Below are 16,342 nucleotides of genomic sequence, written 5' to 3'. Positions count from 1 at the left end.
TTTTCTGATTCGGATGTCTTTTATTTCTTTTTGTTGTCTGATTGCTGTGGCTAGGACTTCTCATACTATGTTGAATAGCATTGGTGATACTGGACATCCCTGCCGCGTTCCTGACCTTAGGGGAAAAGCTCTCAGCTTTTCCCAATTGAGAATGATATTAGCTGTAGGTTTTTCATAGATGACTTTTATGATATGGAGGTGTGTACTCTCTATCCCTATACTCTGAAGAGTTTGGATCAAGAAAGGATGCTGTACTTTGTCAAATGCTTTTTCTGCATCTATTGAGAGGATCATATGATTCTTGTTCTTTCTTTTGTTAATGTATTGTATCACGTTGATTGATTTGCGGATGTTGAACCAACCTTGCAGCCCAGGGATAAATCCCACTTGGTCATGGTAAATAATCCTTTTAATGTACTGTTGGATCCTATTGGCTAGGATTTTGGTGAGAATTTTTGCATCCATGTTCATCAAGGATATTGGTCTGTAATTCTCCTTTTTGAGGGGGTCTTTGTCTGGTTTTGGGATCAAGGTAATGCTGGCCTCATAAAATGAGTTTGGAAGTTGTCCTTCCATTTCTTTTTTTTGGAACAGTTTCAGGAGAATAGGTATTAATTCTTCTTTAAATGTCTGATAGAATTCCCCTAGGAAGCCATCTGGCCCTGGGCTTTTGTTTGTTGGGAGATTTTTGATGACTGCTTCAATTTCCTTAGCGGTTATAGGTCTGTTTAGGTTCACTATTTCTTCCTGGTTCAATTTTGGTAGTTGATACATCTCTAGGAATGCACCCATTTCTTCCAGGTTATCTAATTTGCTGGCATAGAGTTGCTCCTAATATGTTCTTATAATTGTTTGTATTTCTTTGGTGTTGGTTGTGATCTCTCCTCTTTCATTCATGATTTTGTTGATTTGGGTCATTTCTCTTTTCTTTTTGATAAGTCTGGTCAGGGGTTTTTCAATCTTGTTAATTCTTTCAAAGAACCAGCTCCTAGTTTCGTTGATCTGTTCTACTGTTCTTTTGGTTTCTATTTCATTGATTTCTGCTCTGATCTTTATTATTTCTCTTCTCCTGCTGGGTTTAGGCTTTCTTTGCTGTTCTTTCTCCAGCTCCTTTAGGTGTCGGGTTAGGTTGTGTATTTGAGACCTTTCTTGTTTCTTGAGAAAGGCTTGTATTGCTATATACTTTCCTCTCAGGACTGCCTTTGCTGTATCCCAGAGATTTTGAACAGTTGTGTTTTCATTTTCATTGGTTTCCATGAATTTTTTTAATTCTTCTTTAATTTCCTGGTTGATCCATTCATTCTTTAGTAGGATGCTCTTTAGCCTCCATGTATTTGAGTTCTTTCCGACTTTCCTCTAGTGATTGAGTTAGTTTCAAAGCATTGTGGTCTGAAAATATGCAGGGAATGAACCCAATCTTTTGGTACCGGTTGAGACCTGATTTGTGACCTAGGATGTGATCAATTCTGATGAATATTCCATGGGCACTAGAGAAGAATGTGTATTCCGTTGCTTTGGGATAGAATGTTCTGAATATGTCTGTGAAGTCCATTTGGTCCAGTGTTTCGTTTAAAGTCTTTATTTCCTTGTTGATCTTTTGCTTAGATGATCTGTCCATTTCAGTCAGGGGGGTGTTAAAGTCCCCCACTATTATTGTATTTTTGTCAATGTGTTTCTTCGCTTTTGTTATTAACTGCCTTATAAAATTGGCTGCTCCCATGTTAGGGGCATAGATATTTACAATTGTTAGATCTTCTTGTTGGATAGACCCTTTAAGTAGGATATAGTGTCCTTCTTCATCTCTTATTACAGTCTTTGTTTTAAAATCTAATTTGTCTGATATAAGGATTGCCACCCCAGCTTTCTTTTGGTGTCCATTAGCGTGGTAAATGGTTTTCCAGCCCCTCACTTTCAATCTGGGGGTGTCTTTCGATCTAAAACGAGTCTCCTGCAGACAGCATATTGATGGGTCTTGTTTTTTCATCCAATCTGATAGCCTGTGTCTTTTGATTGGGGCATTTAGCCCATTTACATTCAGGGTAACTATTGAAAGGTATGAATTTAGTGCCATTGTATTGCCTGTAGGTGACTGTTACTGTATATTGTCTGTGTTCCTTTCTGATCTATGCTGCTTTTAGGCTCTCTCTTTGCTTAGAAGACCCCTTTCAATATTTCTTGGAGGGCTGGTTTCGTGTTTGCAAATTCCTTTAGTTTTTGTTTGTCCTGGAAGCTTTTTATTTCTCCTTCTATTTTCAATGAGAGCCTAGTTGGATATAGTATTCTTGGCTGCATATTTTTCTCATTAAGTGCTCTGAAGATCTCATGCCAGTCTTTCTGGGCTGCCAGGTCTCTGTGGATAGGTCTTTTGCCAATCTAATACTTCTACCATTGTAGGTTACATATCTCTTCTCCCGAACTGCTTTCAGGATTTTCTCTTTGTCTCTGAGACTCGTAAGGTTTACTATTAGATGTTGGGGTGTTGACCTATTTTTACTGATTTTGAGAGGGGTTCTCTGTGCCTCCTGGATTTTGATGCCTGTTTCCTTCCCCACATTAGGGAAGTTCTGTGCTATAATTTGCTCCAATATTCCTTCTGCCCCTCTCTCTCTTTCTTCTTCTTCTGGGATCCCAATTATTCTAATGTTTCATCTTATCATATCGCTTATCTCTCGAATTCTACCCTCGTGATCCTGTAGTTGTTTCTGTCTCTTTTTCTCAGCCTCTTTATTTTCCATCATTTGGTCTTCTATATCGCTGATTCTCTCTTCTGCCTCATTTATCCTAGAAATTAGTGCCCCCATTTTTTATTGCACCTCATTAATAGACTTTGGATTTCGACTTGGTTAGATTTTAGTTCTTTTATTTCTCCAGAAAGGGTTTCTCTAATAACTTCCACGCTTTTTTCAAGCCCAGCTAGTATCTTTAAAGTCATGATTCTGAACTCTAGGTCCGACATCGTACTAATGTCCGTATTGTGTAGGTCCCTGGCTGACGGTACTACCTCTTGTTCTTTTTGCTGAGGTGATTTTTTTTCATCTTGTAATTTTGTCCAGAGGAGAATAGATAAATGAGAGAACAAAATGCTAACAGGTTAAAAATGTCCCCAGCAAATATACTCTATACAAATCAGAAAAGATCTGAAACCATGGGAAAAGAAAGGGAAAGAAAATAAAACAAAAAGAAAAAGATAAAAACAAAAACAGAACAATACAAAAAAAGCAGAAATGATCAAATATGATCAGGCTAGTGAATAGATCAGTGCCACACACTAGCTTTTAGGCGTATTTTGGTCTGTTAGAAAAAAGCGCCTCCTAAAATTTTAAAGGAAGAACGACTTATCTATGTACAAAATAAGGGTTGATACAATGAAGGGATGGAAGATGACTGTGAAGATGAAAAGTATAAAAGATTTTATAAAAGGAATTGATAAGATAAGAAGTTGTTTGAAGAAAGAAAGAAGAAGATTTTAAAAAAAAGAAACAAAAGGGAGAGAATGTGATCAGGCAGGAGACTAGAACAAAGCTATACACTAGTGATTTAGGGTATATTTTGATCTGTTAGAAGAAACTGTATCTTAAAATTTTAAAGAGAGAACAACTTATATATATATGCCTAAAATAAGGGTAAGTACTATGAAGGGATAAAATATGACTCTAAAAATGAAAAATAAAAAATGTTTTTTTTAAAAAAGGGATTGATAAGATGTTGGTTGAAAAAGGGAAAAAGAAAAATTTTTAAAAAAAGTTAAAAAAATTAACTTTGAAAAACTAATGAATCATTGTAAAAAAAAAAAAGCCATGAATTCTATATGCAGTATTCCCGTAGCGCTGGAGTTCTCCCGTTCTCCTTGATCAGTAAACTTGGTCTTGGCTGGCTGTTCGTGCTGATCTTCTGGGGGAGGGGCCTGTTGCCGTGGTTCCCAAATATCTTTGCCGGAGGCGGAATTGCCCAGCCCTTGTTCGTCCAGGCTAAGCAAGCTGCTTGGGTTTGCTCTCAGGAGCTTTTGTTCCCTGCAAGCTCTCGGTACAGCTTTGGAGGACCAGGGTGAACACGGTGGCCTCCCAATCTCCACCTGGAGGAGCTGAGAACTCGGGGCCCCGCTCCTCAGTGCGACCCAGAGAAAAGCAGTCACTCCCTTCTCCCCGGTCTCCTGTTGCACTCCGCACTCACCCGGCCTGTGACCGAGCGTTTCTATCTCTGGCACCCAACCCCGTGTGGAGTCTCCAAACCCAGCAGATCCTTGCGGTGTGCTCCCACGCCGCTCCTCCCGGAGGAGGAAGGGAGGTCTCCCCGGCTCTGCCGCTTGTTGGGTCCCTGCTGGAGGAGCAGTGGCCCGACTGGGCCGCGGATCACAGTTTACGGCAACCCCGAGCTGAGAGCCCGCACCTCGGCTCCGTCTCTGCAGCCGGCTTCCCCGCTCCGATACCTGGGAGCTCTGCCGCACTCAGGCACCCCCGGTCTTTCTGTGACCCCGAGGGTCCTGAGACCACACTGTGCTGCGAGGTTTCCACCCCCAGCTTAGCCACTGGAGCGACGTCCCTCAGTGGAGCCGACTTCTAAAAGTTCTGATTTTGTGCTCGCGGCTCTATCACTTGCCAGAAGCGGCCGACGGAGGCCCTCTCCCCCACCGTCTATCCTCCCGAATATCGCCTCGGATTCACTTCACACGTCCAACCTTCCAGTAAGTGGTCGCTTCTCTGTTCAGAGAGTTGTTGCTACTCTCTTCTTCGATCTCCTGTTGAGTTCGTAGGTGTTCAGAATGGTTTGATCCCCATTCAGCTGAATTCCTGAGACCAGACGAAATCCAGTTCTCCTACTCCTCCACCATCTTGCTCTGCCCCACATTACTAGTTTTTGATGTAGTCTTCAGTGATTCATTAGTTGCGTATAACACCCAGTGGTCATCACATGACGTGCCCTCCTTAATACCCACCTTTTAAAAGCACATGTTGACCTAGGATGCATCCTAAGACTTTGTTCTAGGTCCAGTGCTTGCTGTGAAGATACTATCCCTACTTTCAATGATTAAGCTTTACATATTTAATCATTTGTTAAAATTTGTCACCATCTACCATATGCCACGTGTTAAATGGTAAAGAAGGAGACAGACTGAAAAATGGACTGTTCTATCAAATTGCCTAAGGACTAGTGAAATAAGTTCAAATTTCTTTATATTTTGGATTTTTTTTACAATTACAATCACTTGTCACAAGGTAGTTCGTTTTAATGGAACCGTGTTTTTACTTGCTTATACACTGCCTCTTTGGCAATAATGATTTGAAGCAGCTAAGTTTTAAAAACTCCATAATGTTAAGAAAATAGAAACATTAAAGGGGTAAAAGAAAATTAAAACAAATATATCAAACTAGAGGTTTCAATGCAGTTAGTTTCATTGATCATAAAATGCAGGACTGAACTTTTTGGCAAAGTAGCTCCTATAGCTCAACTCAGCACAATTTCGTCTGTGGAATATTATATACTAGAAGGCAGCATTTGAGAAAATGAACTCCGGCTTCAGTAATAATTTCTCAACATAGAATAAAAGATGTATATACTTTCGGTGTAATATTATTTAACTTGAATTTTTATAAATATTATATATATCTTATACCTGGCAATATAGAATGCTACTTTATTGAAACCAGAACCCTATACAGCCATAGCTTTCTAACCTTGAGCCATGTATACAGATTTCAAGGGAAAAATTTGGCAATAGCAACCCCAAAAACTTTTAAGTTACGTGACTAACATTCACTATAATAAGAAGAGATTTTAAATTATAATACTATTTGGAGCCATATTATTATTATCACAAAATACCTCTAAGTGTACAAATCATAGGTAGATGGCTACCTCAATTTTGAGTTTAATATGCAAGAAAAAATACTATTTTACCTTGATGCAAGAAATGCACTGATCAGGGGGAGGATAACCAACTCACCTTATGAAATTATTTTAAATGAGAATTAGTTTTGTTTCTACGAGTAGTAATTTCCCATTGCATCTGAAAATGAATTTAAATATTACAGTATATGCTTGTATATAATTTCTATATTCCATAAAAGAATATTCTGAAATAAGTACAACCATTTCTATTAGTACATTTCAGGGATGATGAAGTGGAACCTAAGTCATGGAATCATTTGGCAAAAATCCCAGAGTTAGTAAGTGACAGGGTTAAAAGGATATACTTCTTCTGGATCCTCAGAATGAATATATATAAGGTGCAGACATAGTAAAGTCCTATCGCGTGGACTGAAAATTCAGTGTACGAACTAATACTTGTCTAACATAAATTAACTTAAAATTTGGAATTTATATCTGAACACTGGATTTTATGAGTAATAAATGGAAGCAGTTTATATCCAAAGATATTATGTTCTGACATACTCCAAAATATGTATTATATGGCTATTTAAGTCTCTGAATATTTAAAGAACACATAAAATACTAGTTTTAAAGAACACTTTAGAACCCTCTTTATCTAAGATCATATGCCAGGAAGAGTGAATGCTATGTCATTTTTCAGATCAGTGACATTTGACAACCATTCAATCTAATTCAGCGACAATTTTCAATGATGTGATTAAGTGAATATTTGAACATAGCTGATGTTTGAAATTTTAACCTAGGCTTTTATTTATTTATTTTTTAATTTTTTTTCAACCTAGGCTTTTAAATACTCACTTTGGATTTGTGGTTTAAATGTATAAAAATTATCTTATTTGTTTTGTGCTACTTCACATTTGTACTACTTGCACATTTGAAGTTTCTTGGTAAAAATTTGCCACTTTGTCATAGACAGTTGATGAGAGTGGTGTACAGAACATGAGTATAAGATCTACAACTGTGTCAGCTAATATTAAATCATATTAAATCAGAAAGTTCTGGTATACTATATACCCAGGATGTATTACAACACTACATTTCTTGTATGATTTTTTTAAATCATACAATAAAATAATGATGGAGTGTATTCTATGACTTCAAAGAGGCACTGAGATTCATAAAATGTAAACATGGAAATCTTGGGGGCGCCTGGGTAGCTCAGTCGGTCAAGTGTCTGTCTCTTGGTTTTGGCTCAGGTCACGATCTCAGGGTCCTAGGATCAAGCCCCTGCTTGTCCCTCTCCCTCTGCTCCTTCCTGCTCTCTCGCTCTCTCTCTGTCTCTTTCTCTCTCTAATAAATAAATAAATAATCTTAAAAAAAAAAAACACATGGAAATCTTGGGATGGAGGAAGAGGAAACAAACTGGAATTTAGCCAATTAATGGAAGACAGGTACCACGATGTATCCAGAGGGCAGTTTAAGATACGATGGACAGTTAAATCTCCCTACCAGATTTTTATGGCTAAATTCCTTTAACAGTGAAAAAAAATCATTCTTTATTCAATTTGACATAAAGTGATGAAAATGTCAAATCTCTGGTAGAGGAAACTCACTGACTGGAACTTACTTATATCTAAGGGGGAAAAATATATCAATAAACAAAATGACCCATCAAATGTTTCTTTTCATTTGAGAGACAATATGGTTAAAGACCTGCAGAACTGAATTCATAGTGTGTGATGGAGACTGTCACAAATCACAAACAAAAGTGGAGAAGGGGAAAGGAATGGTAGAATGGCAATATGAGAGATGTTTCTGTTACCTGTGATTTGCTTTATCTAACTTCAACAAGTAGCAAGGAAATGCAAGCTGTGGCTATGTTTTATATCTTGAGCTGGTATGAAGATAAGCTTAACCACTCGGTACAGTCAGCCTCTTTTTCACAGGATTTTGTACTTTCTTCTGTTTGCTTTTTTAAACCATGGCCAACTTTATTACAAATGAGCTTTGTTCTCAGCAAATATTGTAATAAAGGTATCACTGCACTTGGAAGTACTTTGTTCTCAATAAGTGGTTTTGAAAATAAATTACTGATAGCAGAAATAACTTCATGCTAAAACAGCCACTATCTTCCAACTCCCCCAGCAGGCCAAGATTTGAGAGTAACTTCATTTTATAGATATGTATGTCACAGTTGCTGGCCAGTGGCCCCTCTCACAAGGTCAGAGCTTTCATTGGCTGAAGGTAACAGCTCTCTCCCTTTCATCTCTTTAGGTTTAGGAATAAAGGCTATTAACTCATACTAGTCCCTGAATGCTTCACCATTCATTGTTAGTTCCTTTAACTCTCCTTACATTTCTGTATTTATTCCCTTCATTACAGTCTCTTCAGCTTTGTCTTTGCAGGCTTTCTGTTTCATAGCGGAACTGTTAATAAGACACTTGGCTTCACCAGAAGACTTGCACTTTGGTGGTGAATCTATCAGTGGATACCTCAGTGGTAGATGAATGGCTTTTCCCCTGCCTATGAAAGGCACCACATAGGTCTACTGATCTCTGGCCATTCCTAGGGATAGGGAAGAACATTCCTAATAATGACAAAGAATTTTCCAAATGCCTGTTTGAGAGCTCAGATTTGGATTTAGCAAATTTAAATTAAATTATAAATTATTGCTTTTCCTGCAAATCCAACTTTATGGGGCAGGAGGTTTGTACATAATGCACACATATTTTGTAGAATCATCTGTGCTTTGGACTATCAGTGGGAAGAAAATCGTTATTAAATCTACAGTTTGTTTTATATATATATATATATATATATATATATATATATATATATATATAGCTGCTAAATGTGTTCAAATATGACATTGGCGAATTAAAGACTGAATAAAAATATACTTCTGACCCTGGGTTCCAGTCCACTGCCATCGCCCACAAGGAACCAGCTCCAGTTCCCTGAGCTGCCTGGGGCTGCGTGCGAGGTGCCAGGGGACTTGGGACTTGGGAGAGCCCCAGGAGGCACAGGCCTGGGCTGGCCCTGCAGCACTCTGCAGGGCTACAAAAGGAGGGGGAACCTGTCCAGAATCCCTGCAGGACAGGCAACCTCAACATGGAAACATTCTGTAATGAAAATGAAGGAATGCCTGAGAACCAAGGAAAGAGGGAATACAAAGAATGGCCATGGGATACGGCAAAAACAGAAGTAGCTTGTACTCTGGGAAACAAGGAAAATCAGAAAATGAGAGAAAGATCACAAGGGAAAGGCAGAAAATGAGGAAATTGTAAAGGACAAGGAAAAGCCAGGGAGTGTGGCAAAGCCAAAAGAGGGAAAGCCAGAGAGTGAAGAGTGAAGGAAAGCAAAAAGGAGAAGGAAAGCCAGCCAGTGAACCAAAGGCTGCAGGAAAGCACCCAGCTGGGGACGGTGTACCCAGGAAGGCCAGAAGACAAACCAGCAAGGGGCTGGCTCCGTGTCTCAAGGAATATGAGGCCATAGCTATATGCATGTGAGGAGTGAGGAGATAAGAGATTTCGATGAGATGGCCAGGGTGGAGGATGAAGTGAAGAAAACCAGACAGAAATGGGGACGGGGGTATATGGATGCAAAGAAATGTACAGGATCCCTTCCACCCAAGGGGCCCAAGGGAACTCAGGGGGTGGCTGCAGGGTCCCACAAAGGGGCTTCACAGACATTCCTTTTGTGTAGTGCCCCCGGCAGGCATTTTCCAGGCCCTGTGCTTTAACCTTATGCTAATAATTCACTTTAGCCGTCTCTCTTGTTATCAGCAGCCTTTCGACCCAACTAGAACACTCTATCAGTAGGGGATTTTCACCCATGGGCATTGCAAAGACATTCTAATTCTTGGAAAAATAAAGCAGCTTATAATGTCAAAAAATATATTTCCATTAAATTTTCTTTGTGGTTTTAGTCGAATTTCTATTACACAGTAAGTTGTATTATGTTTGATTTTATTTTTTTAAAGATGTATTTATTTATTTTTATTTATTTATTTTATTATGTTAGTCACCATACATCATTAGTTTTTGATGTAGTGTTTTATTTTGGAGAGAGGGAGAGAGAGCGGGGGAGAGGGGCACAGGGAGAGGGAGAGACAGTCTTAAGCAGACTCTGCACTGAGTACAGAGCCCAACAAAGGGCTTGATCTCACAACCCTGAGATCATGACCTGAGCCCAGGACCTGAGCTGAAACCAAGAGTCAGACGTTTAACTGACTGCGCCACCCAGGTGCCCCTGTATTTTGTTTTAATTACTGATTATAACTTTCCTGGATAAAAATGGTACTCTCTTAAATACTTGTAAGTTTCTTTTTGTTATTATTTATTAACTTTTTCTCTAACTTTAAAAGAACATGTTTTATTAACAGTTCAATTTATAGTCGCACCTTTATTTTTAGTTATCGCCATCTCCTTCAGCACAGAGTTCAAAGCCTAACCATGTCTTCCCACGTTTGCCCCCCTCCCACACCCACCCTGCTACCTCTCTGATCCCCTGCTCTCCAGTGTTTTCTCCACACTCAGTCCTGTCCACCTAGGGAGTCCTATTTGCAAATGTTTGTTTTTTTCTCTTCAAGGTCCTTCTATCCCTCTACTTGGACCATTTTCCTATAGAGAATCCCATGGCTCACTCCCTCTCTTCCTTCCAGGCTTTAGCTGTATCACAGCTTAACTGAGAGGTCTTCCCACACCTCCTATTCTGTTTATCTCTTATTCATTCACTTAGCTATCACTACATTCTAAATGTTTAATGTCCCCTGGTATGTGACTGCAAACTCTATGACATAAAGGGTTGTGTCTGTTCTGATAAATGACCATAGTTCTCCTACCACCTAGAACACAACTGAACACATAGGAGACACTCAGGAAATAATGTGCTGAATGTAAATATACTAACATTATTGTTTAAGATATGATTTATCAAAATCTCCAATCGATGCCTTCTATAGTGGATTCTAATTTGAGAATCTGTGACTTTTAAAAGGAAATTTGAAAAGTCTTATCTACTATTTTATTTAATATGCCGTTTTATGGATACCCTGCCCCAGGCTCATTTATTCATCTAATGTAGACTACCTAAGCCCATCTTTAAGGGAAACAACTCCTGCTCTTGAACATTCTCTTTAATTGTGTGTTTACTCTTCATGGTAATAATCAGAGACTAATAAACATGGTTCCTTGGAATCGTTTCCATTTCTTTTGTACTTTCTTCTGTTACAAAATAATGGAGAAGTATAAAATGATAATACATTTACCTTTGAACATTTATATTCTGTGTCTCTTAGCCTGGGGCTACTTCAAGTAAAGTTTATTTCACTCTTAGTTTGGGTTTCCACTTGAAAATTTTTTACTTGAGATTCTGTCCTTTCATACAGAGACCTCAGTTTTATGCCATTCCCTATTAAGGCCCTTGCTCAGATGGGAGCAGGGTGGAAATCTGCTCTTTAAGGGCTCCTTCTCAAATTGAAGCCCCCATTTTGGGGTCTTTGCCTGCTGAAACAATGGGAGGTACTCAAGGTTTCCTATTTTCAGAAAGAACTATGACCATCTGAGAAAAGATCTATAAAATACATTAATCATATTCTAATTTTATATACTCACTTATCACATTTCATTAAACAATTTCATGAGAAAATACAGGGTATATTGTCAGATTGATACATAGGCCATTGTTTGGCATTTGGGAGGTTGTAAGGTTAGGTTTACTTTACCTTTATAGGTTGCTCTGTTTCTTTAAACCTTTTTAAAAATAAGAATTGAAGTATAACATATATATGGGAAAGTATATTTGAGTGTAGACCTTGAAAACTGTTCTCAGAGCAAATGCTCCTATGTAACAAGCACCAGGTCAAAATACGCAATATTTTCGACACCTGAGAAGATTCACTTGTGCATTTTACTGCTTCACTCCTTCCAAAATGTAACCACTCTTCTGACTTTTAAACCCATGGAACAATTTTGCCTGTTTTTTGAAATTTAATTAAAAGAAATCACAGTAGGTATACTTTTGTGTCTCATTTCTTTTGCTCAAACCTCTTTCAGGAGATTGATCCATCCCATGTATTGTATATAGCAATCATTTATTTTCATTGCTTTATAATATGCTATCATGTGAATATACTACAGTCATTTCCAGTTTAGGCTACTACAAATTAAGCTGCTTGAACATTTTCTCTCTCTTTCTCTCTCTGTCTGTCTCTCTCTCCACATACACATACACACACACACAACACACACATATACATGCACAGAAATGGTAGTTATATGCCTCAGAACAAAACTGTCGGGTTATAAGAATTATGCAGTTTTGCACTTAGTATATAATACCAAACTATTTTCAATGGTTGTCTGAATTACATTTCCACCAATTAGAAGTTCAGGTTATTCCAAATCCTCACCCTCAGCATTATTAGCCCTTCTAATTTCAGCCATTTTTATGAATTTGTATTAGTATCTCATTGTATTTTTAACTTGAATTTCCCTAATTACTGCTAAGGTTGAACACTTTTTTATATTATTCTTCAATTTTTGAACAGCCTCTTTTGTGAAGTTCCTGTTCAAATTTTCTGCCCATTTTTTCTATTGGATTTTTTGCTCATCTGCAAAACCTAAAATTTTTAAAAATAAATAAATTATAGAGGAAAATCATAGGAGAAATCTGGAATGCTCAATAGTATAAAAGTATTAATTCTTCCCAAACTGATCTATAAATTTAACTCACTGTTGATCACATTCCAAACAGGATTTATTTGGGAATTTATTTATTTTTTTGTTTCTTGTTGTTGTTGTTGTTGTTTTGTTTTGTTTTTAAAGATTTTATTTATTTATTTGAGAGAGAGAATGAGATAGAGAGAGCACGAGAGGGGGGAGTCAGAGGGAGAAGCAGACTCCCTGCTGAGCAGGGAGCCCGATGTGGGACTCGATCCCGGGACTCCAGGATCATGACCTGAGCCGAAGGCAGTCACTTAACCAACTGAGCCACCCAGGCTCCCTGTTTTGTTTTTGTTTTTTTTAAAGATTTTATTTATTTATTTGACAGAGAGAGACACAGCCAGAGAGGGAACACAAGCAGGGGGAGTGGGAGAGGGAGAAGCAGACTTCCTGCTGAGCAGGGAGCCCGACGCGGGGCTCGAACCCAGGACCCTGAGATCACGACCTGAGCCGAAGGCAGACGCTTAACGACTGAGCCACCCAGGCGCGCATTTATTTGGGAATTTAAAAGATGATGGTAAAATAAAGAGAGAAATACAATGGGTCAGTATAACCAAGAAAACACTGAACAAGAAAAAAGTGGGGGAACCTAGCTCACGAGATACCAGGATGTATTATAAAACTGCAGTAATCCACAGGGCATGGTATTTGTGCATGTATAAACAAAGAGAAAACGGAAATGAACTGAAGTCCAAAAAGAGAACATTTGGATGGAGAAATTTTTATGACATACCTAGTATTAGAGAGCAATGAGTAGGTAACATTCTTTTTAATAAATGGTGTTGTGACAATTAGATTTCAAATGAAAGAAAAGAACCTGAATCTTAACTCATTCCTCATGTCAAACTCAGTAATCAATTCCTGGTGAAATATAGATCCAAATTCAAATGGTAGAACAAATAAGTCTATATGGATGACAACAAAATATAATATCCTAATGGTTTTGGGCAGGCAAATGTTTCTTAAAAAGGACACAAAATTATAAAAGTGAACATTTATAAAAATGAACTGCACCAGAATGAAGAATTTTGCTTTATCATTGAGTAAAACGTAATCCAGAGGCAGAAAATACCTTTGCAATGCATAAAACGAAGGATTCATATCCAGAACATACGAACAACTCATAATTTTGATGAAGTTCATTTTCCTCTTTTGGAATCATGCCTTTGGTTTCACATCTAAGAAATACTTGGTTATCTCAAAGTCACAGGGATTTTCTTTTATGGTTTCTCTCTTTTATTGCCAGAATTTCTTTCAGTCTTATATTGAAAACTGTGAAATTAATAATTATAACACATACAGGAAACCCAAAAATTCATAATCAATAACCAGTATGTGAAAAAAACCCTCTTATCAAACAAAATCTATGGTCACATTAATCTACTATTTTAGAGGAGATCCAACAACCTATTGCTTAACATGGTATTTTCTTGGTGGGAAGAGATCAACTACATCAAATCTACTGAAACCAATAATTCTTTGAATCCTCTGCTGTCTTCCTGGCTTTTATATTTTGTAATGGAATATGGGGAACTGAAAAAGATTTTTCTTCATGTAAATTCTAATATCTCTAAACAATATTCTTAACTTATGTGATATTGATCTTTCAAAAAGATCTATCAGACTAATATTGAGGCAAACATTTTATAGACTGTCTTATTCTGTCTGCAATTTGAAATTCTGCCTGAAAATTTGAAAATATACAGTTAATCACTTCAGAAATAATAAAAAATGTATAATGTTTCTATAAAGCAATTTTCATAGATTAAATATGACAATAGTGCTAAATTCATAAAATCAACCAAATGCTGCACAGCCTTCACTATCATTTCCCATGTGATGCCTTCTCTGTACCAGATGAGCTGAACAACATTTGGGGGAGGACACTTCATGACTCATCTATCACTGATGATGGTTATTGTAAGAGTATGCAAGCAATTTATTTGAATTTATCCTTGAAAGAGAGATGTAATGTAATTAGGAAAGTACTAAGTGCCTGGTAAATGTATTGGTCGATTAGAAAGATTGTAGGAAGTTGGTGAGAAAGGAGGGCTTGCTGCCTCTAATACAATGGCAGAGGGGAGAAATCTCAAAGTCACTCTAAGGGGACAAGAACTCCTTTCATCTACATACTTATTTAGGTATAATTGTTGACTTTCTAATACCATACATATATTTTCATCTCGTTCAACTAAATCAAACCTAGCAATAGGAAATAAATTTGCAGTTCTGTGAGTTGAAATAGCGATAGTTCTGTGTAACTTTCATACTTGGATGTGGTGTCTAATAAATGTGGCCTTAATTCAAACAAACTTTATCATCATCATGTCTGAACACACTTGATACATAAAAAAAATACGATTCAGCCAACTAAAAGCCATTTGTTGTACAGATCCCTTCTCTGGGAAACTGAGGGTCACCACAGGACTTAATCTGTCTCCCAAATGTAACTGCATCAAGTAAAATCTGCAAACAACACAGAGTGCCCTATCAGGTCTGACTCATGCCCTTCCCTGCCCTCTGTGACTGCATACATTTGCTTCCTGAATCGTGTGATTAGCCACCAGCAGATCCACATGAACCAGAACACATACTTTTAAAAATCACTACTTTGATATACAAGAGAACTTGAGAAGCTTTCCCTGCTTTGGGGGCCAAAGCCCTCACTCAAACATTAGGCATGCTGTCTCATGGTATCCAGACTCTGTCCAGGTCTCCACTTACATTATTTTTCTGCAGGACACGCAGTGCCTTGTTGACATTGTTCAGGGCGTGAACTCTTGTGGATCCTTTTTCTTTTGGCTGAAAGCAAATTGAAACAATGTTTACTGCCCGGCAGAGAGACAATCTACTAGAAATGAAACCATTTATACATTTTACTTCAAAGTTCCACTATTTTAAATGAACTTAGGCTGTGAGGCATTAATATAATACACTTAAGTGCTTTGGGTTAATTGTCCTCCTCATAGAACCTTAGCATGAATCAACCCCTCCTCAAGAAAAACGATAGCATTTTCTTTTCCTCAATAAAAGCTATTTTGGTTACCATCTCTTCATTCCACAGCCCCGTTGGGGATTACTGCATGACCAGGAAAGAGAAACAACAGTGCATAAGGACTTCTTAGTAAGGGAGATAAGTGAGGTAATTTCCACACATTTAAGGAAAGTATGAAAGAGACTTGAGACTAGAAAAATGATATAACGCCAAATAGGAGTAAGGGAAAACTTTTCTGTCAACATTACCTTAACTGCCTTCATCACTGAAGCTCAAAACCTCAAGAATCTTTGGTTTTCTAACCCTCACCCTCAATTCCCAAAATCTTATCTCATCCTACAATTTCTAAACTGACATTTGTACAGTGCATGACAATATGCAGATTAACTCATTTATCCAGTTGTGGAGTTTTAGAAACTCTAGCATTATGATGCCTGCCATATTGACTTCTAAAAAGAGATCTACATCTCAAGAAATTTTTAAGGGCACAATAAAGTACAGATGGCCCCCGACATGATAGTTTGATTTAGGACTTTTTGACTTTATAATGGTGCAAAGGTGATATGCATTCAGCAAAAACTATACTTCACATTTTGAATTTGGATCTTTTCCCGGGCTAACAATATCCAGTATTATACTCTGATAATGCTGGGCAGGGGCAGTGAGCCATAGCTACAAGTCAGCCATGCGATCATGAGGGTAAATGACCGATACACTTAACAACCATTCTGTTTTTCACTTTCAGTATACTATTCAATACATTATATGAGATAGTCAACACTTTGTTATAACA

General features: G+C 37.8%; 1 protein-coding gene across 2 annotated transcripts in view; it reads right to left on the bottom strand.

The window, feature by feature from the left end:
- Positions 1–16,342, bottom strand: part of DMD (dystrophin) — a 2,214,577-nt gene that overhangs the window by 1,703,450 nt on the left and 494,785 nt on the right. For both annotated transcript variants that reach the window (XM_027607979.2, XM_027607980.2), the window contains exon 4: positions 15,279–15,356. In XM_027607979.2, coding sequence (XP_027463780.1) covers positions 15,279–15,356 — 78 coding nt within the window. The remainder of the gene's footprint in view (positions 1–15,278; positions 15,357–16,342) is intronic.

This window comes from Zalophus californianus, chromosome X (genome assembly GCF_009762305.2).
Source record: "Zalophus californianus isolate mZalCal1 chromosome X, mZalCal1.pri.v2, whole genome shotgun sequence".
Taxonomy (NCBI): Eukaryota; Metazoa; Chordata; class Mammalia; order Carnivora; family Otariidae; genus Zalophus; species Zalophus californianus.
Note: the sequence above shows the minus strand (reverse complement) of the source record. Positions and strands in the feature narration are given on the sequence as shown.